Here is a 24,127-nt window from a genome sequence, read left to right on the forward strand (position 1 = left end):
TCATGCAACAGGGAGAGCTCCCATTGCTCTGTCCCAGCTCCTGCCAATCTAGCAGTTTGAAAACACACCATTGCGAGTAGATAAATAGGTACCGCTGTGGCGGGAAGGTAAATGGCGTTTCCGTGCGCTCTGGTTTCCATCATGGTGTTCCATTGCTCCAGAAGCGGCTTAGTTATGCTGCCCACTTGACCTGGAAAGCTGTCTGTGGACAAACGCCGGCTGCCTTGGCCTGAAAGCGAGATGAGCGCCGCAACCCCATAGTCGCCTTTGATTGGACTTAACAGTCTAGGGGTCCTTTACTTTTTATTCCCAAGGACTCAGGACCATTCTGTCAGTTCATGCACCTTGGGCCCATCCCTACCAGCCATGCCTCTGCTCCCTGGCATTTCAGGTCCCCTGATCACCCAAGTCTGCCCAAGTTAGGAAGAAGATGGGAAGCTGCCTTAACAATCTGACGGTGCGACCATTGGCCCTTCGCCTGTCTTGTCTATGCGGCCAGTAGCTCTGAGGATTTCAGATTTCCCAGCCCTACCTGGAGAAGTTGGGCACCTGAGCCCAGGGCCAGGGTCTGATCATTTCGGTTGCCACACTCGCACCTTCAAGATGCAGCATGCAAACTGATTCTCTCCCATGCTGGGAGAGGTGGGTGGGGTTGGCAAAAATTGTAGTCCCCTGCCTAGAACCATCAGCAGGCAAAGCTCATACTCTCTCACTACACCACTACAGTTGAACTTGCAAAAATGTAGAGATATGTTAATGGGGCACAAGGGGTGAAAAGATAATTACAGTGGTACCTCTGGTTACAAACTTAATTTGTTCCGGAGGTCCGTTCTTAACCTGAAACCGTTCTTAACCTGAGGTACCACTTTAGCTAATGGGGCCTCCCGCTGCCGCCGCACGATATCTGTTCTCATCCTGGGGGAAAGTTCTTAACCCGAGGTACTACTTCTGGGTTAGCGGAGTCTGTAACCTGGTGTTTGTAACCCGAGGTGTTTGTAACCCGAGGTACCACTGTATTCAATGTCTCCTGTGTGGGGGGTGGGGGAGGCATTAGATAGATAGATAGAGTGCTCCCACATTCAGTTTTCCTCATGGATTTGCAGATAAAAATTACTTCCATAGAGCTTTCCCTCAGAAAGCCATGCATGTCAGTTTTCTTTCAGCAATGTAGCATAATAAGGAAAGGCAATTCATGCTGTTTCCTGCTGCCGAACATCATGATTAGAGAGATGACTGCCACCCCAGCACTATGCTGGACAATCTGGGAAGAAAGCAGACGAAAAGCAGAGCGCCTCATGTCCAAATGCACTCCACACCTGGCTGCTAGAAACCTTTTGTGCTGCTTTGTTGTGCCGTATCTTCGGGCTGGAGGCTTTCAAGGGACCTTTATTCCTCTGATTACAAAATTAGTGTTGGGTTTAATGAGATTTCTCCTTTTATTTGTGTCTTCTCCTGGCTTTCTTCCTTCCATTTGATGGTACAACCATTTGCTCTTATCTATCTCCATGGTGATGTGTCTTGTCCCAAGCCTGCCTCTCCCTCCCTCCCTCCCTTTCTCTCCATACCCCCCACCCCACCCCCCCAACTACTTGTGATGCTGTGGGGATTTAGGTTGCCTGCTTAAAACCCTCTAAAGTAATACATGGAAACAAATTGGTTCTGTAAATAGATCTCATCTTCAAAGTAAGATGGTTTTCTAGAAAATCTGGCCTCTCCCTCTTTGCTTGGAAAGCAACTCGGTTTTACAGTCATTACAATGAACATCTCCATGAATACAGAGGACATACAGGAACTCTGCACAGAAGTCCTATTAAGGACCTTCTACAGGAGTTAAAGCCTGTAAATCTAGGCTACTTTTTATGCTCTTGTTTTAACTATTATTTATTTACATTTGATTATAAGCATTTATAATCCGAAGGCCTCAGGGCAGGAAACATGTAATATAAACATGTAAAACAAAAATTAATATAAATTCAAACAATTATCAGAAGCTGGTTGGCCTACAGTTTTAGGTGGAAAGCACTGTGGTAATGTATGCAGTGCTTAATTTCTAAAACAAGATGTACTAGGAACATACTTGGGTAGACATCATGCTCTCTTCTCTGGAAGGTCTACTTCCAAAGGCCAAATATACATGATTAGTGGCTGCTAAACTTAGTGGAAAGACACAGTCTAAGCACATCAGGGACACCAGCTCCTGGGAGCTGAGCCCTTTCGAGCCCCTCAAATATTTTTGGGGTGGGGTCCAGCCCCCATCCATGTCCAAAAAGCACAGAGGTGAAATGTGGAGCTGACCGCGGCGTGACACTTTGTCAGTTAAGATGCTCCAAGTCACTGCATTCACTGCAATGACGCCACATGCTTGAAGGCTGAGCCCTGTAAACTGCACACAGGTTCTAGAGCTGCACCATAGTGATGGGAAGGCAAGAATGGGGGCTTATCCACACTTCTGTTCGCCCCACTGCTTTCCCCCAAGTAAACCCGTGGTTTAGCACTGAATCGGAACAAATGGCAATCAGGTTTTCTGCAGATTGCCATTTGTTCTGATTTAGCACTAAAGAGCAGGTTTCCAGGGGAAAGGCAATATTGTTCAGACCCATGCCTAGTAAGCGTGGGGCAAGTGGAAAACTTGTTGGACTTCTGCTGTCTAGGACGAGTGTGTATGAGCTCTCAATTTTCAAAAATATGTAGGGCTTTAGTAGCCCATACTAAACTGCTGGATGAAGAGAACACAGTTGTGGACCACCGGTATGAAATTTACGGCATGTAATGCCTTAAGAGAGAATATTATGAAAATGATATACAGGTGGTACATGACACCAGTCAAGCTTGCAAAAATTTATCATTTGCCTGATAATAAATGTTGGAAATGCAAAGAAAATGAAGGTACATTCTTTCACCTTTGGTGGACGTGCCCAAAGATTAAGGCTTTCTGGGAGATGATCTATAATGAAATGAAAAAGGTATTTAAATATACCTTTCTGAAGAAACCAGAGGCCTTTCTCCTGGGCATAGTCGGCCAATTGGTGCCAAAGAAAGATAGAACTTTCTTTATGTATGCAACAACAGCAGCAAGAATACTTATTGCAAAGTATTGGAAGACACAAGAGCTACCCACCCTGGAAGAGTGGCAGATGAAGGTGACGGATTATATGGAATTGGCGGAAATGACTGGCAGAATACGAGACCTGGGAGAAGAGTTGGTGGAAGAAGACTGGAAGAAATTTAAAGACTATCTTCAGAAATACTGTAAAATTAATGAATGTTAAAATGATGTTGGATTGAAAATAAGTGGCATTAGCAACAAAGTTAATGAGAATATGCAAAAATGAATTGATAATGGATGAAAATATAGAGTTATAATATGTTAAGATACAGAGTTAAGATAAACGAAAGAGGGTAAGGATTTGCTGATTTGATTATTTAAATGGGAATACAAAAAGGGGAGGTGTGAGGAGGCCAAGGAAATAAGCTAATGAGTTTAAAGTTACAAAAAACGGATTTGTTTTTAATTCTTTTTTAGCTATTTGTCTTTTGTATTTTGTACTTTTATTCTCCTTTTTTCTTTTTCATGTATTTTTCTATGTTCTCTTTTTTGTATCTTTTTCTTTTTATATGACCTTTTTTATTTTGTAAACTTATGTTTTTGTAAAACTTCAATAAATATCTTTTTTAAAAAAAAGAGAGAACATAAGCAGAGCCCAGCATCCTGTTCTCTCACTGGTCAACCAGATGCCTGTGGGAAACCAGCAAAGCAGGATTCGAGCACAAGAGTGCTCTCCCCTCCTGCGGTTTCCAACAGCTGGTATTCAGAAGCATTGCTGATTCATAAGTAAAACAGCAGCAGTGGGCTGGGGAAGGGCTGTAGCTCAGAGATGCATGTAGAAGCTCCCAGGTTCAGTTTCTGGCATTTCCAGGTACAGCTGGAGGACTCTTGTTGGAAACCATGGGCAACTTCTGCCAGTCAATGTAGACAATCGAGACCAAGGTTGGCCAAGTGTTTGACTCAGTATAAGGCAGATTCCTGTGTCCTATGTATTAATTGTTGTGAAAGCAACCACTGCTTCTTATTTGTAATGAAAGGGAAACACCCTCACAATCTTAACGTTTTTCATTAGGCTTTCTATTTAACTGTGAGTGAGTGGCCTGGTTCTCACATAGCCCCAAGCCAAAACCATGCGGTGAAGAATCACAGATGATTTGCTCCTCACCAGTCCAGTTGCTGTTGTGCTTCTTGGAGCTAAGCCATGGTTTGGCTTCGCGTTATGTGTGAAGCCAGGCTCATGGTCTGCCTTGGTCCAAACAAACTATGAGCTGTAGCCAATGACAATCCAGGCTAATAAGCGCAACAATTCCTTATGAGCTAAAGTCAGTAAAAGTTAATTTTCAAACCAAGTTGGCTGGTATTCTGAGTGGTTCAGGTCTCAAAGCACTGGCCACAATATCTGGATTCAATCCATTCTCTTGTGGGCGGATTTGTGGGCACAATCAAGAATTTGAAAGAGCAATTTAGTATACTCAAATCTAATGAAATCTGCACTGTCCAGTTCAAAATATATGAACTGCCTGACAAAGGAGGCACTTTCACTTCCCCAGTCAGACTGGTTCTCCCTTATAAGCAAGTGTTTCAGTGGCCTCTAGTGATCATAATGGAAACTGCAAGTATCACAAGCGTCCAGAATGAACATGAGATTAAATGGTCTGGTTTGAATGGTGGAACAGGGCCTCCTCTCTTACTTGGCTGGAGGCTTCATATGGGATTGATTGAGCTGCTAGAGTATCAACCTTGATCTAATTTGTGTCTCTCAAATTCACAGCAAATGTGAATCTTGCATAGTTCAAGAGGGCTGTTAGTCTAGCCATCCAGAAATAGATTTGAGTAGTTTTGAACAAAACAACATGAATGAGATAATCAAATTGATTTTTATTTGTGGCATACATTTGAGTACCGCCAGAAAAAAAGCACTGGAGTTGTGGAAAGAAATCAAAACTGTAAACTGCTACAACTGTTGTTAAAGCAGTGTTGGAAACTCCCTGGCTCCTAGTGCTTGAAGCTCCCTTTTTTCTAACATATGAAACTGGTAGCCAATAGGGAAAAGCAAAATGTGTATGTTGTGTTTACAGAAATGAGACTTCTAAGGTTAAATATGAGTAGAACAGAGAAGGCTAACTAAACTACTGTGACTGGGATTAGAAGGACTGAGACAACTTATCAGGATCATGGATAGGAAGGACATCTGCAATCAAATGGCTGCATTGGATAAATTATTGTATTTATTTATGACACTCCCCTGCTTTTATCGACTGGAGAGAGGTTTCTGCCACAATGGTGAAATTCCAAGAGGAGGCAGAGTGTAAGTGAGATGTGCCTAAAATATCTAAATAGAGGTGGGAGATAAACACCTGTAGGAATTCCTAAAGCAACAGTGAAGCCTGTTAAATGTAAGGTTCTGCGACAGCACAGCTGTAACTTCCAACAGCACCTTAAGGCTGCAATCCTATCTGAAAGCCCATGAACTTAAGAGTAAACATGGATAGGACCAGGCTGCCTGAATCCAGAAGTTCTGTTGTTAGTGGAGTCTGGTCTCATTTGATTTATTTGAAAAACCTACTTTCTCATGATCTTCCTTTCTTGAAACTAAAAGTTCTGGTTGTTTCTAAATTGTGCCCATTGTTTTTCTTGAGTTGCTGGTGGCATTTTTGTTTGCTTCTGTCCTGTGGAACTTGACACCTTAAAAAAGAGAAAAGAATAGATTGTCATTCCCCCAACTCCTTTGTCATTTAACTTGAAATTGGCTGACATGTTCCTGAAACATTCCTAAGATCAACAGTGAATGTGGATGAAATGTTTTGCTGAAACTGCATACCAATCCTGGGTATTCCCTGTCTAATTTCACTACCACACAAGGCTGTCCTTTGATAATCTCCAAGAATTTCAAGGTGGGCAGAACTAAGAAGAACCGATCCCCTGGCAGACAGAGGTCCAGGTTCTTGTTTGACAGCTCCATGGTGTGTTGAGAGAGTCAGAACTTACAGGGTTAAGAAGTTCTGAGTGACGCTTCACATTCCTAGAGGTGTGTTTAGAACACGGAAGTGGGAGTGGTCAGTATCTCTGAGAGAGAGAGAGAGAGAGACACGCAGTTTGCGAAGCTCGAAGCTCCGGGAAGATGAGCTGTATGTCACCGGGAGATTAACGATCTGTTGTTTTTGTACGAGATTAAAGCTACTTGTAAGTTAAAGACGGATATAACTTTCTTTATGTATGCTACAACAGCAGCTAGAATACTCATTGCGAAGTACTGGAAGACGCAAGAGCTACCCACACTGGAAGAATGGCAGATGAAGGTGATAGACTACATGGGTTTGGCAGAAATGACGAGCAGAATCCGAAACCAGGGAAGAGAAGCAGCGCAAGAAGAATGGAAAAAATTTAAAGACTATTTAAAGAAATATTACAAAATTAATGAAAGTTAGAATGATGCTGGACTGGAAAGTAAATGGTTACTATTAGCTATGGTTAAGACAAGGAGAATAAGGAAGACTAGTCTAAATTTAAATTAAAATAAGGGAAGATTGGCTGAACAATCGATAAGAATTTGGAATACAGAAAAGGGAGGCATGAGGAAGTCGGGGAAGAAAGGTATAAGAAATTAGGATATGAAATGATACATGTTTTTTGTTCTGTTTTTGTCTTTGTATGTTTATGTATGTTGTATTTATATGGAAAAAATAAAAATATTATAAAAAAAAAAATAAAGCTACTTGTAAGATAAGGAAGATACCGAGTGTCTGCCTGAGTTATTGAGCACACAAGGCTGCTTGCTTCTGACGCTGTACTTTACTCTGCTAACTGGTAGAGCTGGAAGCCCGGAGGGAGCAGAGGCGCCACGGAAGCGTGTGGACTCCAAATGGGGCAAGCTGCCAGTAAAGGTCCCAAAAGGTTATGGAAGATCAGCTGACGCTGTGAAGCAAGCCAGGTTTGTGCCGGTGTGTGCTGGATCTCCTGCCAAGGAAGAGGGCAGTGGAGAAAGACGCTGAGAGGAAAGCCAGCCAGCTGGGAAGCTGTGCCTTTGATCGTGAGGCAAGGAGCTCGCTGGGAGGAGCTGTGCTGATACCGGGTGCCGGGAGAAGCTACTACTGGTCGTAAGTAAGCTGGGCCCCGGGGGAGAAGATGGCAGACAGCCATGAGTCTTGTGCAGTCCTTTTTGAAGAGGCAGACGGGAAGGAGCCCTGGGTCGAGTGGCAGGCACTGAAGAAAGTGGGAGCCAGACCAGAGGGGGCTAGACGCCAGCCTGAGGGACGCCCAGAGGGGGCCAGATGCTGAACAGAAGCTGGGGAACGCCCAGAGAGTCAAGGAGGGGCTGTGGGACGCCCTGGAAGCCCAAAGTGGGCTGGAGCCGTGTCTGAAAGCTGCTGCGATGCTTTGACACGCCAACGTGATGGGCAGCCGTGTGCTGGAAAGCTGCTGAAAGCTGGGAAGAGGAAAGCAGTGGCAAGCTGTTCCTCTGGAAGTAATGCACCCAAGTTTGGGGGTGCAGGCCAGAAAGGCCAGTCCAAGGGTCTTGAGAGTGCCAAGGCTGTTTGGCAGGAGCTGGAGAAGGTTTGCAGAGAAACCACAGAGCTGGAAGCCAAAGGCCACGTCCCCAAGCCTCAAAGGAAAGCCTTGAGTAGAGCTGCTGGCAAGAGTGGGGGGGCACTGCAGTCCAAAGGCAAGTTTGAAAAGTTTTCCATTCGTTGCTGTTTTGTTTGCGGTTCTCCGGAGCACCTGCGCCGAAGCTGTCCACAGCGAGACAAAGGGCAGGAAAGTCCCAAGGACATTTCCCATGGGAACCAGCCCGGGAGAAGAGGCCAGCGTGGAAAGTCCCAGGGTCGGCCGGAAGGGGAAGGAGGAGCTTATCAGATGTTTGCGTCGATGGCTGTTTTGAAAGACGCCTGTAAAGGCCCTAAGGAGGGGGGCAGAAGGAACTCTGTTGCAAAGGCAACGAAGGACAATGTGTTACGTTGGGTCATTGACTCTGCTGCAAATAGACATCTCGTGTCTGAGTCACCTGATGTCCAGTTAAAAAACTGCAGAGCTGTTTCAGCTGAGAAAACAGTGTGTTTTGCTGATGGGTCACAAAGGCTTGTAAAAAAGTCTGGGAATGTTTACCTTGTTTTCCTACAGGCGCAGCTGGAAGTCTACGTGACGCCGGGACTGAATTGTTGTCTTTTGTCTGTACCGTGTCTTTTACAGGAGGGGTACATGGTTTGTTTTGAGAACAATGTCTGTACAATTTCCAGAGGGGGGAAGCAACTGGTACGTGTTGAGAAAAATCAGAACAATCTCTTTGTTCTGGAAACAATACCTCTGAAGGAGGGAGCTGGGAAAGAAAACATGAACACTCATGTTTCATGTGCATGCGTGTGGCACAAGAGGATTGCACATGGGTCTTGTGATGACTTGCAGATGTTATCAGAATGCACCAAAGGGTGCAAGGTAAGAGAATGTGGTGCAACCCTAAGTTGCAGGGCTTGTAGAAAAGCCAAGAACAAGGGATGCAGTTATCCCAGGGTGGAGAGGGTAACCACGAAGCCTTTTGAGCTTGTGCACGCAGACCTGTTTGGGCCTATGCCTCAGCCAAGTCTGGGCAAAGCCAGGCATCTGCTGATTTTGATCGATGATTATACTAGGAACTCCTGGGCTTTTACGCTGCAATCGCAGGAGGAAGCAACGCAACTGATCAAAGATTGGGTTGCGGCGGTGGAACAGAGGTTCTCCACCAAGGTGCAAGGTTTCCAGTTTGACCGTGGTTCAGAGGTCACTGGGTCTGCTCTAAAGAGTTTCTTTCGCCAGAGGGGGATACGTCACAAGGTGACTTCGCCTCAGGAAAGTGGCGTGGCAGAGCTGAGAAGTAGAGTTCTGGTTCAAGTTTCAGAGGTCCTATTGAGTGACTCTGGGTTGCCTCACAGTTTCTGGGGGGAGGCAGTAAAAACGGCCAATTTCACGATGAACAGGTGCTACAATGCAGTGGTAGGTGACACCCCATATTTCTTGCTCAACGGACAGAAGCCGCAGGTGCATTTCTTCCGTTCGTTTGGTTGCAGGGCCATGGTGCCTGTACCAAAGTGGTTGCAGCAAGAGGGTGGTCCAAGGTACCAGGAAATGATCTTCTGTGGGTATGAGCCCGCGACAAAGGGGTGGAGATTTGCGTACCCAGAAGGTGATCAGACCAAGCTTCTGGTCAGTAAGCATGCTAAGTTCAAAGAGCAGCAGGGAAATAGTCCAAGGCGCAAAGTCAGCCATGACATTGTCTCAGATTGTCTGTCTGAATCCGAATCTGAGCAGGAGGGAGAGCCAGGTAATGGTGATCTGGTCGATGATCAGGATCAGCACCAGGGGGAGGCGTCTCCACAGGTTGTGAAAGGAGTGTCCAAGAGTGAGCCCTCATCTCCTGTTAGAGTGATGGAGAAAGCTCACAGACGGGTCAAGTCAGAGGGGGAGTCTGATGAAGAAGACGCACTTGCTGGCCCCAGTGGGTCAGGAGAACAACCCCAGTTTGTGCCCAGGCGGTCTTCACGGGCAACAAAGGGAATTCCACCTGAGAGGTTTCGAGTCACAAATGCGTGGGTTGGCCTCGCACAGTGCGAACCAAAGATTTGTGAGGAAACTCAACAGGCAGGTGGGAAGGTGTGGGACACACAGAGGTCTGTAAAGGTGTGTTCACAAGTCCTCTCAGAATGTGATGCGAGAGGGGGTGTTGAGAGAGTCAGAACTTACAGGGTTAAGAAGTTCTGAGTGACGCTTCACATTCCTAGAGGTGTGTTTAGAACACGGAAGTGGGAGTGGTCAGTATCTCTGAGAGAGAGAGAGAGAGACACGCAGTTTGCGAAGCTCGAAGCTCCGGGAAGATGAGCTGTATGTCACCGGGAGATTAACGATCTGTTGTTTTTGTACGAGATTAAAGCTACTTGTAAGATAAGGAAGATACCGAGTGTCTGCCTGAGTTATTGAGCACACAAGGCTGCTTGCTTCTGACGCTGTACTTTACTCTGCTAACTGGTAGAGCTGGAAGCCCGGAGGGAGCAGAGGCGCCACGGAAGCGTGTGGACTCCAAATGGGGCAAGCTGCCAGTAAAGGTCCCAAAGGTCCATCCAGGTGTGATGAGGGAGGAAAGTCCTTATAACACCCACTCCCACCAGCTGTGAGCTGGGAAGGGAGGTGAGACTCATGCATGTTATGTGGAGCCTCAGAAAGCTGTCTCCTGTTTGGCAACAAATTATGCCCATTTGACACAGAAACAGCCCTAAGCATGTGACTATAGTGATATCTGTCTGCTGGAAGTCCAAAGCATGCAATTCATGTAGCACATACTAAAATGAAGAATTGACTAAGCTAAAGGAGCCTTCAGCAGAAGCTGTGGGCAAAGTACCACAGGCTGTTTGAAAGGGCTCAGACTTCATAAATGGAAAGGCTGTGTATGCCTTCACTTGGCATCCAGTGCACTCCCACCACTGGTTTGTGAAGTTGTGTACCATGATGTTAGCAACAGTCCACACCTGCAACGTCATTGGGGTTGGCATGAAGGTCTGGGGGGAAATGTATCATGGCTGAATGATGTTTAATGAGCTAAAAATGTTCGGGCAGAAACCCAAACTCATACAAATCAACAGTAATGAGCCACTATTACAATGTCTTGTCCACATTGTTGCAGTTTATCCTATCAGTTCAATTGGACTAGTTATCTCATCATCAATCCCACTTAGGGAAAATAGCTACATCCCAAAAAAGCTGGCAGGCTATTTTTAGTTATCTCCCAGTTGTAGCAGAGAGTGACTTATAGATAAGAGAGATTTGCTTGTTGGCAAAACTGAAGTAACAAGTCTTCAGAACTCCCTCTCCCCCCCCCCTTACTCCATAACAACCAGTATGCAATTTTGTGAGAGAAGGTAATATCCACTTACTCTGTTTCCTTGCATGTTCTGCAGCTTGGGGGGCTGTCAACATGGCAAAAGGATGCAGTGAGAGATTACAAGGATGAATTCGGTGGCCCTGCAGGTTAAAGAAAGTCACTGGTACCTTACTTTCCCCCCATAACTTGTGGCAGCAAATATGAGACTACATTATTATAAGCCATCATTTACATGCTGAGATTATTGGGAGAAACCAGAGCGAAAATGTTTGGTAGCAGAATACCAGTAGGTTATTGCAATTACGGGAATAAGCACTAATTATTTATCATTCTAGTTCACCATTTCTGACTTTCCTTTTTGCAATATCTCATCAGGATTGATTTCCGCTGCTGCATTTCTCTTCTGTTATTTTCTTTAGGCACTTAACATTGGAATCTTGTTAGGATTCAATTAACATGACACCTAACACCAGGATATGTAGACTATGGGATCTTCTGAAATGTAGCCAGTGTTATTTTCCTGCAGCCTATAGCCTTAGCACAGAAACATTATTTGCACACTAGATGGCATCCTATAGCTGCTCCCAATGGACAGCTCTGAGAGCGATCCACTCATTGCTCTCCCACTGTAAGACTGGTAGGAAACATTTTTAAAAGTTATAGGGTGGGGGGGACTGTACGCATTACTAAAATGTCAAGAAACATAGCAGGGGATTTAAATTTCATTTTGAAAATTGGTGTTATAATACTTATTTAAGCACTTCTTGTTGGCATTCATCTCGAGAGACAATGGAGAGCACCTCTGGGGGTGAAGCCAAAATGAAGTGACCTCCCTAGGGCACAAGCCTGGGCAGTGTAGACGGAGGTTCTGGGCTGGCCAGACAACAAGACCCCCTCACTTGGCCTCACTGATGGGGTCCAAAGGAAAGCAGAGCAATACATTTGGCACCAGCTTGGCAGCAGGAATTGCTGGAAGGAGGGGGATAAGGTGCCACCCCCTTAGGGACTCCACTCCAGATTTGTGTAGGGTTTACTCCTTAGCCCTTTCTTCTCCTGAAGATATACCACAAGGCAGCAGAGGTTTAGGATCAGAGTTTCCCATCTCCTAGATGGGCTACCTTTCCAGTTTGACAGGCCTTCTGGACCACTGGACCCACCTTTGGTGTCATCTTCCCAGTCTGCCAAAGCATGTCTTCACATGCAGGGGAAGTCCTTAACTTACTGAGCGTTTGAGACCCATTGGCTACCCTCACCTGGTTTAGCCGGCCAGTCTACTGTGCAGATATTTTAATATATTTTAAAATGTAGCTGGGAAGTGTTTCAGGTGAATAAAAAGGGTGATAATACTGAAGGTGTGCTGAATGGTTGTAGGGTTACCTACCCAATACATCAAGACATATACACACTGATGTCAAAACCATGTCCATAGGGGGAAAGAGAGTAGCTGTAATAGCAACCCAGAGCTGCAGAGATTACACTACTATTTTTTTCTTTTTAAAAAGTCAGTGCACATGCTCTGAATGCTTAGGTTTAATTCCCATCATCTCTACTTAAAGGATCTTAAGTAGTCAGGCTGCATAAGATTATTCTGCCTGGGACCTTGGACAGCTGTTGCCAGCTGGGAGTAGATAGCAATAGGATAGTTGGACTAATAATCTCAGTACAACACAGGCTTATATGAATCAGATTGTGAAAAGAAATGATTGCAAAGAGTCCAATACTGAAAATCCAACCGAAAGAATGGAACATGCATTCTCCTGTATTATACAAGAGGGCTGAGCTGCTTATTTGGCCTCTGTTGCAGTCTTGCAGATAATATGGGAAGTATCTAGACCAGGGATGGGGAACCTGCGGCCCTTCAGATGTTGGGACTTCCTATCAGTCCACAGACAGCATGCCCAGAGATGATGGGAGCTGTAATCCAACATATGATCTAGACACCTTTCATGGGCGTGTGTAACTCAGCATCACATGTAAGGCTCCTAAGTGTTATGAATTAAAAAATTTTAGAGGGCTGGGTTGAAAATACCATTGCAGTCTGGCAAGATTTTATAGATTTACAAAGGCAAGGAGGGCACCTTATTTTCTCAGTGACTTTCAGTAAAGCTGAGCCAGAGGACAAATGGTACTTCTCTACAGAACACTCACTGATATAATATTCTTCTCCATATAGTGTCAGCTGGTATCAAGCTTTTTGTAAAGAAAAAGAAAAGAAAAAAATCTTTTCATTGCTTTCCCCCTTTTCTGCATTTTAGCCTGGGGAATATATCATAGTATGCAGGAGAGAGAAACACACAAAACATTCCCAGAAGATCAATTACACAAATATAAAAAGCTTTTATATATGCTTGTATACTAGTCTTACACAGACATTTTGTGGGTTTCTTCATGTCCCCCAGGAGCATAGAAAGATATAAACTAACTAATTAAAACTAACTGGAAAGCCCAACATGGCCAATGTGGAACCCTAATAGCGAGTAAGATTTCAGGTAATTGGTCCAAAATTAATAAAGAATGATATTATGATTTCACTTACACATACATGCTTCACGCCACTTCGATATATGAAACAATGCAATATTATCATTTTTATTTTTAGCTGAACTTGTTGAAGTTATATTAAAAGTTAATGATGTTTATATGTGTGTGTATCATTTAAGCCAGGGGTGTCCAAACTTTTTCCAAAGAGGGCCAGATTTGATGAAATGAACATGCTTTTTTTTTTGGGAAATAAACTGCCCCAGGGGCCAAAATTAACCAAACAGCAGGCCGGATTAGGTCCCCAAAACAGACTTTGGACATGTCTGATTTAAGCAGTGTGTGTGGCAACATCCATAGGAATAAAAGACGCTGCCTTATATCATCAAGATTATAATTGTTCATTGTGCCCACTACTGAATGCCAATGACTCTTTAGGGCAGGGATGATAAACCTGTGGTCCTCCACATTTTGTTGTTTACAAGCCCTATCACCCCGATCATTAGCCATGCTGGCTGGTGGTGATGGGAGTTGTAGTACAAACCTGATCCTTCCTTTCCTTGTTTAAGCTAGAGGTGCCGGGGACTGAATTGAAATTAACTGAAAAACAGCCATACTATAGGTAATAGCATTTGACTGCACTGATTCCTGAACTCAATAATAGAAGCATGGGATAAACATGGGATTAAACTTATAATGCAGGTTGGGAAGGTCAGTATGAGTAGATCAATGCCCCCAGAAGGAAAGGAAGCCTGTTTGTCACACGGCCTAAAACTGGTAACAGATTAATAATGTGCATGTAACTTACTTTTGCAGAACTCTGCCAGTGGGTTGCACAGGCTCCAGTGGTATAAATCCCAATGACATCTTCAACAGGAATGCTGTTCTGTAGAAACAGTGGTACAGGCCAGTTTTTGTTTTAAATATCTTTCTGCTTTTTATCTAAAACTAAGGGCCCACCAAATTTGTGAGGCAGGAGAAGCAGATGGATGCAAAACTCGTCCTTTCTCCAGTCCCACTGCCCACCTCAGGCAGAGTAAGGGCACTGATTGAAAGCCAATGTTTTGTTTTGCTCTACTCCAGTAAGAGTAAAAAAAAAAAATAGAGAAAGGCAAAGTGCCGAAATAGAGGGCAAATTTTGCAACCCTCAATTTAATAAAAAACAGTAACTTGCCTGCAAGAAAAATACATCTAAAAGAAAATTTGATAACATATTTTTCCTCCTTGGGAGTCTTACACACCATTTCTATTAAAACAATCAGTATTTAAACAAAGGATTATACCATTAGCATCCCGGCATAAGATGATAAAATCATAGCTTCTCTTTCAATTCGGTTGGGATAACCGTATCGTCGATGAAACGGTAGCTTCCTGTCCAGATGAAATCAAGAAAAAAGTAACAGGTAAATTTATCTAACAATTTATAAGTGATATGTACTGTGGTTTTCACACCTGCATGATGAAATTGAAGAGGAGGGTATCAAAGCCCAAATCTTTCCTAGGTTCAGGGGAGAGTGCTAACCTCAGCCACTGCCTGGTGGGCCTTAACAATGATCAGGGCAGAAAGTGGTGGACAAGCAGATTGCTGTGCCAGCCTGGAGCTGTTGCAGCAATCACACCCAGTCCTGTCACCTGACAGCAGCAGGGCTGACTTGGGATCCAATGGATCCAAAGGAGTTTTGGATTGTTCTACCTGGGATCCCATTTAAGACTTTATTTTTATTTTTTAATGATATTTATTAGAAGTTTTAAAAAATTACAGAAAAAAGAAAAAAAGAAAACAACAAAAAATTTAACAAAACATACATAACAATACATCAAAAAAGAAAGCAAAAACAAAACGTAAAAATCAGTACAACAATAATAAAAAAACAACAACACATCCAATATTCCATATCTTTATCTTTCATTTACTTGTTTCATCGACCTCCTCACACCTCCCTTTTTGTATTCTAGTTTAGTTATTTGTTTCAGCAAATTCTTTCCATCTTTCTCAATTTTTATTGAGTAATTTGTCTTAACAGTCTAACCTTTTAATTAACTCAGCAAATCCTTTCCATCTTTCACTATATTCTGTCATTCAATTTACCTTAATTTATTTTAACCTTATCTTACCATAAAATACCTTAAAGCTTAAAACTTAATATTTATTTGTACATAATTCCTTATATCATTTCTACTAAAGCCAAATATTTTCATTCCAACATTTTTCCTAATGCTCATTAATTTTGCACTAATTCCCAAAGTAATTTTTTTTAAAAAATTTCTTCCAATCTTCCTCCAACGTCTCTTCTTCCTGGTCTCGGATTATGTCAGTCCTTACTGTCCATTCCATCTAGTCCATCAACCTGGTAATCTTATGTCCGAGGCTCTTAAGTCTTTTCCATGTCCCTTCTGCAGATCTTCTTCTTGTTTGTACCTGCACTTTACCTTGTCTTTTGTTGATCTCTTTCTTAATTTCTTTTCTTTCTCGTTGAGGAGTAGGTCTCGGGGATACTCCAACTCAAAAATAACTCCATCTCTCCTCAACAGATCAGCCCATTCCCCACAGTCCCATTCCCCACAGTCGGCTGTATAGTCCAGAAAATATTTAAAAGCATGTTTCAAAGTCCCTCCAAAATTAAGGACCCCCACATCTCCAGACCCCCCCCCCCGGCCCACTCGAAATTCAGTCTTCAAGGACAGCGGCTTATGCTCCTGCAGGGCCTTGGGTCTCTCCATTTGTGTTACTTGAGGTTCAACAGCAACCTCCTCCATTATCTTCTGCATTTGCACTTGCCCTGTCAAAACAGGTTCCTGCGTTGGCTCCTGAATGGTTTCTGTATAAATATTCACTGTTTGTCCAAAATTTTTGACTGCAACAGTCATCAAATCCATCTTCTCATGCATCTGCTCCAACACCCATTTAAGACTTTAAAAAAGTGTGACTCTTGAATTCTGATTTATGCACCATAGTGTTTTGAACCGTCAAGCTATAATGTTTCTGTTTGGAGCTCTGGAATAAGGACTGTTCATTCTGTTTTATAGATCTAGAGGATTGTGGAATATGGGGCAATCCCTTTAAAAAGTATTTTCTCCCTTTGGCCTCCTGATCCCGTAAGGAGTACCTGGCAAACTATGTGACGCACAAGTTCAGAGTCCTGTAGATATGTGACTCAACAAAATACAGGCCAGCTTCCTATACCAAGGATAATGTGAGGATAAATAAGATAACCCTTATAGGTTAACACAAACTCAAATTACTCTGTATTACCAACATTTGTGGGCATGTCTCCATTCAGATCAATAGAGTTAGGGTTCCTCCAGATTGGTGTTTTATTGTGGGTGCATTTTGCAACATATTTTTTTTTTTTTAAACTTCTTTTTATTGAGTTTCATATAGGTAATCAAAAAGAAAAAGAAATAACTTCACAATTACAAAACGAAAGAAAAATACAAAACAAATGTCTAAACGTAACATAAGTATTATCTATTTCCGTTACAATTCTTTATCCTCACAATTATCTCTTTGTGTTTCAAAAACTTAAATCATTCTTCTACGCTCTATTGACCTCCATCCCTCCCGCTTTCAGGCTTCTTAATATACATAATTTATTTTCCTCGCAGCTAATAATTGTTAATAGTTTACACGTCGTAAGGTTTATATCAGATCTGTTATAGTTTTTAGGCTTCTGTAATTCCCTTCAATGTATGTCATAAATTTTTTCCAGTCATTAATAAACTTTGTATTTTTTTGGTTTCTGATTTTTTGAGTCATTTCTGCAAGTTCAACAAATTCAAATAATTTTGTTTGCCACTCTCTAATTGATGGGATATCTTGATTTTTCCAATTTTGGGCAATTAATAATCTGGCGGCAGCTGTGGCGTACTGAAATAATGTCTTGTCTTCGTTTCAAGGGAATTTACTTTAAGAACTATAAAGTGTGAAATTCAACCTAGAACTCTTTCAGATCACAATTCGGTAGTTTTGGAAATAAAAGGCAAACCACAAGGCGGATTCAGATGGAGATTGAATGAACATCTATTGGAAAATGATGAAGTGGTCGGGAAAGCTAAAACCACTCTAAAAAATTATTTCGATTTGAACCTCAATACGGAAATAAGTTTGGATATAGTTTGGGACGCCAGTAAGGCTGTTTTAAGAGGGTTTTTTATTCAACAAAATAGTTATAGGAGGAAAGTAAGAGAACAGAAGAAAGAGGAAATCCTAATTCAGATAAGAGAATGTGAGAAAAAATTAACAAAAATTAACAAAAATTAACAACAAACCCGAAAGATGAACAAAATATCCAAATAAGAAAGATGTTACAATCTCAATACTCAATGTTAATAAGTCAGGAGACTGAATGGAAAATTAAACTAACGAAACAAAAATACTTTGAGTCAGCTAATAAAACGGGTAAATTATTAGCTTGGCAATTACGAAAAAGACAAAGACAAAATGTGATAAACAAAATAAAAATAGAGGAGCAACTGATAGAAGACCCAAAAGAAATAAAGGAGAATTTCCTCAAATTTTATGAGAAGCTGTACAAAAAAGAGAAGGAAGACATAACCCAAATAGAAAAATACCTAGAAGAATATAACGGGAGAACCATAACAGAGGAAGAAAGAACCCAACTTAATAAACCTATAAAAGCAGAAGAGATCCAAAATGCGATAAAGAAAATGAAAATAGGGAAAGCCCCAGGACCAGATGGATTGTCAGCTAAATATTACAAAGTATTCGAAAACCAATTAACACCAGTGCTATGCAACATTATGAATGGTATACTGAGAGGAGGAAGAATACCAGAGACATGGAGGGAGGCTCATATTACGATGATCCCTAAACCAGATTCGGACAAATGGAACATTAAAAATTATAGACCCATATCACTTTTAAATAACGATTATAAAATTTTTGCGGAAGTGATGGCAAGTAGACTTAAAAAGTGCCTAGTAAATATAATACATAAGGATCAAGCAGGATTCCTTCCAAATAGGTTCCTCAAAGATAATGTAAGGCATACCATAAACATTATAGAATATCTGGAGTGTAAGAACGAAATACCTGCGGCATTAATTTTTATAGACGCAGAAAAGGCATTTGATAATGTCTCTTGGAAGTTCCTATTGAAGAGCATGGAAAGAGCAGGGTTAGAGGGCGAATTTATGAATGGAATAAAGGCAATATACTCGAATCAAGATGCAAAATTGATTATAAATAACAACTTAACAAATTCCTTTAAAATTGAAAAAGGAACAAGACAGGGGTGCCCTCTATCCCCTCTTTTATTCATCATGGCACTAGAGATAATTCTAAATAAAATGAGAGCAGCATCTGAGATCCGAGGGATCAAAATAGGGATAAAGGAATTCAAATTAAAAGCATACGCGGATGACCTAATGTTATCTATGGAAAATCCGCAAAAAAGTGTTGGCAGGGCCTTGGAAATGCTAGAAGATTTCGGTAAACTATCAGGGTTCAAATTAAATAAATTAAAGACAAAAATGCTGATTAAAAATTTGGGGAAAAAAGAAAGTGAAAAATTGGAGGAACAACACGGAATTAAGGTGGTAAAAAAAATAAAATATTTGGGTATTTGGTTAACCACAAAAAATATAAATTTAATTCAAGATAATTACCTTACAACGTGGAAGGAGATCAAGAAAGAAATAGATATGTGGAATAGAGTGAAACTTTCGTGGAGGGGAAGAATGGCGGCGATAAAAATGAATATACTACCGAGAATGCTTTTTTTGTTTCAGAACATCCCAGTGATTAGAGGATCTAAAATGTTCACAGATTGGCAAAGAACCCTGTCGAAATTCATATGGCAGGGCAAAAGGCCAAGAATTAGATTCAAAATCCTTACAGACCGAAAAGAAAGAGGGGGCTTCTCAGTACCTAACCTGAAGTTATATTTTGAGGCTGCCAGCCTCTGCTGGATTAAAGACTGGATTAATCTAGAAAATGCCGACCTGTTGGACCTAGAGGGGTTCGACAACAGGTTCGGCTGGCATGCCTATTTATGGAAGAATAAAGAGAAGATACATAAAGGATTCTCAAATCATATTTTCAGAGGACCCCTACTCGAAGTGTGGGAAAGAAATAAAAAACTCCTGGAATGGAAGACACCCTGGTGGTTATCACCAATGGATATTCTAATAATTAAAAAGGCAAACATGGAGGGAGAAAGGCTGACTTATGAGGACCTACTGACAGGATCAGAAAATGGTTGGAGGATGAGACCTTACGAGGAGTTGAAAGACAAATTAACGGGCTGGTTACAATTCCATCAAATAAATGCAGTATGGAGTGATGATAAAAAAGTAGGTATGAATGAAAAGAAATCTAAGTTTCAGATAGAGATAATTGAAGGCAAATCCAAATTACTATCCAAAATGTATAACATATTATTAGAGTGGGATACCAAAGATGAGGAAATAAAGGGGGTAATGACGAGATGGGCAATGGATTTGGGGTATAATATAGAGTATGACAAATGGCAGAAATTATGGACTAGTGGAATGAAATTTACCGCTTGTGTAACACTCAGGGAAAATTTAGAAAAGATGATGTACAGGTGGTACATTACCCCAGCAAAGTTGGGGAAAATGTACAAAACTGGGAATAAGAACTGCTGGAAGTGCAAGGTTAAAGAAGGTAATTTTTTCCACATGTGGTGGACTTGCGAAGAAATGAAGAAATATTGGGAATATATTTATAATGAGTTAAAAAAAATATTTAAATATACATTCCCTAAAAGACCGGAAGCATTTCTACTAGGGATAGTTGGGGATGACATTTTGCAACATATTTTTGATACAGTAATAATGCATTGGTGCTGAATTTATCCTGCTTTGGTTTGTTCTGTAATGCTTCCCCATTGCCACCCCATTATTGCTGTTTGGAGGGGCTATAGTGCAACAAAAGCGGAGTGTGAGAAGAATAAAAAGTTACAAGATTTCAGCAGAAAGTAATGGAATATGCAATGATTGGAAGCGAAGCAGTGTGACTACCCCAAAGCTTTTGCAGACGCAAACAGTGTTGAGAGTGGAATTGCCTGTGACCACTCTGATAGCATCATGAGCACTATCAGCATGAATTTGCAATAAAAAGACCATCTGGAGGGCCCCATAAATGTAAGTTTTTAAATGGGTAGTGGATTAAACATACAGCTCCAGCCACTGCTATTTTTCTAGAAAAAGAGGTGCCGGAACTCACCATGAACGCCTCTCTTATTCTCTTATAATAGCAATGTTGCCCACCTGAGAGGTGCCGGAACTGGGTTCTGGCAAGTTCCAGCTGAAAAAAACCCTGGCTCCAGCTTTCCTACGCATATTAACAGAATCACTACATCAGTGAGACCTTACACTTGCCTTTTTTCTTTTCCCCAAGGCATTTGGGCTTCTGAATCAATGAGCCAAGGTAAAGCAACATTTATGGCCAGGTCATAGTGAGCCTAGAAGAGAAAAAAAGTTTGTGTGTGATGTCAAACTACATGATTTCTTTGCACAACAGCTTAGTGCAACTCAAATGTGTTACATGTGTGATGCTGACCCACAGGGTTTGGATTGCTTTGGTCTACTTTTGGATTGCTTTGACCACCTACCCTTGAAAAGAGAACTTAGCACAGGTCAAACATGTGTGCTGTTGACTAACAGGGTCTGTGTTATCTTTGGTTAAGTTACACAGCCTATCCTGCAAATAGAGTTCCCAATAGGAAGCACTGGTTGCTGCATTGATTCAGTGCATTTGTGCAAAAGCTGAAAGTGTCCCGATTTTCCAGGGACAGCCCCTAAATTATGAAAGCCATCCCAGCTTCTAATTTGATCCTGAAATGTCCTGATTTCCCCAGCCAGTGCTGTTGCTGCTGAGCTCAGAGAGGAGGATGAGCCTGTGTTTGTCCTGAGCGACTGCAGTGGTGGAGCATCCTGTTGTCTCTCCATGGCTGCCACTGCTGGCCTGCTCCCCCTGGGAGCAGAATTCCCTCAAAGAATTCTTTGAGGGAAAGTATGTGTTTTGAGTATGTTTTAAGGGTAAAGTGTGCATGCAGCCACAGCTGCAGTGCGCCATGAAAATATTTGTTTCCTGTACACCTGACTCACTTCTGAATGGAAGATGCCACTTTTTGGCATGCTACAATTAAATAGCCACCTCTACTGGTGGCTGTGTCCAATGAGCATGTCTGCCAGCAGCACAGAGCTGACACAATGAGCCGAAGGGTCCTCCTCCACAAGCAAGGAAATTACATCCTTCATACATCCTTTATACATCATTCCTTAGTGGGGGAATGAAGTTTCTCTGAATGATAAAGACATTCGATTTGTTGTTGTTGTTCATTTCATTTATATACCGCTTTATATTTTTAAGAAAAATCTCAAAGCTATTTACAGAATATTAAAACATCAATAAAACAACCTGAAGAAAGTCAAATATAGCGTATACAGTCAAAGCAACATAATTAACAGAAAACTAAAATGAAAATGTTATCTTAAAGATTTCAAAATAAAACATTACAAAGGAGGACAACTACAGAATACATATTTAATGCAAAGTTAACAAAAAAAACTTAAACATTTCAAAAAATAAATAAATAAAAACATTGCTAAGTGAAGTCAAATACAAAATGCACATTTAAAACAGCATAATTAACAAGGGAATAAAATATTATCATAGTTATTATGCATCACCTGGATTCTCCTTCTTGCCTTATACTGTGTCAGTCAATTTCTAGCTCAGGATTCTCTACACCGAATGACGGTCTACATTGCCCCTCCATACTGCCAGGCAGGGAGCACTCCCAGTCCTACCTAGAGATGTCAGGGATTTAACCTGCGAGCGTCTGCATGCAAAACAGATGCTGTACTACTGAACTGCAGCCTTCCCCAAAGGCCTTTGGCTAAAAGCCAGCAAGAATGTAAAGTAGTTGCTTACCAAGTCATCTAGAAAGGTAGTCTTCCTCTTTCCTTGTGGGTCAAATTCATTTTCCCGAAGTCTGACACCAACATAATCTCCCCTTCCAGGAAAAGAATAATTTTGAATTAGGACCAATGCTCAGCCACTCAGTGCATTATTATTTATCTGTGTGCGCTGGGGTAGGAGAGGAAAGTGTGAGGTGCTATGCACACTGGGTATAAAATGCAGCTATTAGATGTAAATCTACTTTAAAGTACAGTATATAAAAAAAATAGAAGGTGGTACTTACAAGAGTTTTTCAATCTCTTGTTTCAAACGTTTTCTCTCCATTAATTTGTGTGTTCTTTCTCCATGTTCCAGTTGCAAAGGTCCAGTTAGGTAAGAACAATGTACAATGAATGAACATAAGACATTAAGGATAGGTAAGTCAATAAAGGAAAACTAGAAGGTCATGAGATTGTAAGCTTCTCAGGGCATGTATTACAAGTTTTGCTCCTGTTAGCAATTTCAAGATACACAGCCAACTGTAGGCAGACCTGCCAGCTTCCCTGGTTAGAGGCTACTAATAGGAGCCCCTATCCTCCTCCTATGGGATGCGGGTGGTGCTGTGGGTTAAACCACAGAGCCTAGGGCTTGCCGATCAGAAGGTTGGCGGTTCAAATCCCCGCGTTGGGGTGAGCTCCCATTACTCTGTCCTAGCTCCTGCCAACCTACCAGTTTGAAAGCACATCAAAGTGCAAGTAGATAAATAGGTACCGCTCCGGCGGGAAGGTAAACGGCGTTTCCGTGCGCTGCTCTGGTTTGCCAGAAGTGGCTTAGTCATGCTGGCCATACGACCTGGAAGCTGTATGCCGGCTCCCTCGGCCAATAAAGCGAGATGAGCGCCACAACCCCAGAATCGTCCATGACTGGACCTAATGGTCAGGGGTCCCTTTACCTTTTATCCTCCTCCTGGCATTGCCCATAATGTTACTCAGGTGTAGCAGCAGCTGCAGCATTCTTTACAAAGTTAACAGCTGCATGCTATGCAACGCACAAAGAATTTGAACATGTAATTCTACCTTGGCAACCCACTATTCCCTGTACACATCTTCCTCCAGGATCCAATAATATGAAAATCTTCCACTGTATATTAATGGTACATTTCCCTACTATACATGCACATGTATAAGGATAAGAAACCACAGAGAAAATAGAGGTAATATATTCCGGTGGTGATATTTTACTGTAAATACTGATATCAATGAATTCTATTAACAACAAAAACCCATCCACAGATTCCCATAACTGAAACATGAATGTGTAAACTGTATTTTAAACATATCTGATGTGTGAAAGAAAGATAATTAATTTAGCAGTTACAAGTACTTGGTATGGAAAGCAAAATTGCATGCTACCTTCTGTCCATTTAGCAGTGAGATAAATAAATTGACTGTCAGCTGTGAAAAGAATGCAACATCTTAAATAGCATCTTGAAGATGATACAGTGTGGTACTTCTACATAAATGGATGAAAAATAAGCCATTACCTCTTCCCACGCAATTGTTATTAAAAAGACTCAGGTTCTGGATTTCATTGACTTGGTATCATTAGAAAAGCCTTCTGTCCAGATGATGTTATTCTCTTCTTGCTTGTCCTGCTGAGCCTTAACAGAAATGAAAGCCTTGCTCAGGGAAAGCAAGAGAATGAACCACTTGTCTGTTGCTTAGAAACACAATATTGCTGAACTGAATTTTTAAGAAAAAGAATACAGTACTAGCAAGCAGCTCCCCGTTGGGCTGAGCTGCTGGGCCAGAGTGCAAGAGATCCTTTTACATGCCAAGGCATTGGATTTCAAAGCTAAATGTTTTATCTG

The 24,127-nt window shown here is 41.8% G+C and overlaps 1 protein-coding gene across 1 annotated transcript; it reads right to left on the reverse strand.

Moving 5' to 3' along the window:
- Window positions 1–4,904: 4,904 nt before the first annotated feature.
- Window positions 4,905–22,621, reverse strand: LOC310743222 (uncharacterized protein C2orf80). The gene is made up of 7 exons (XM_083573342.1): window positions 22,562–22,621; window positions 22,291–22,372; window positions 20,729–20,815; window positions 14,651–14,734; window positions 14,176–14,253; window positions 10,942–11,029; window positions 4,905–5,731 (listed from the first exon to the last, which is right to left on the reverse strand). Exons 1-7 carry the CDS (start codon window positions 22,600–22,602, stop codon window positions 5,658–5,660), a joined length of 534 nt encoding a protein of 177 aa, XP_083429468.1. The 5' UTR covers window positions 22,603–22,621; the 3' UTR covers window positions 4,905–5,657.
- Between the last annotated feature and the right edge of the window lie 1,506 nt (window positions 22,622–24,127).

This window comes from Podarcis filfolensis (genome assembly GCF_964270895.1).
Source record: "Podarcis filfolensis genome assembly, chromosome: 1".
In the NCBI taxonomy this organism is placed as follows: Eukaryota; Metazoa; Chordata; class Lepidosauria; order Squamata; family Lacertidae; genus Podarcis; species Podarcis filfolensis.

Bases quoted from the DNA above. Each gene is read 5' to 3' on its own strand.
- LOC310743222 (XM_083573342.1), bottom strand. From the start codon at position 22,602: ATGGAGAGAAAACGTTTGAAACAAGAGATTGAAAAACTCTT. The intron at 14,735-20,728 runs GTGTAAGGTCTC...CTGGACAGGAAG, and splicing joins GGGGAAAAGAAAAAAGGCAA to CTACCGTTTCATCGACGATA. The intron at 5,732-10,941 runs GTAAGTGGATAT...CTCTTTTTTAAG, and splicing joins AGAACATGCAAGGAAACAGA to GTGTCAAGTTCCACAGGACA.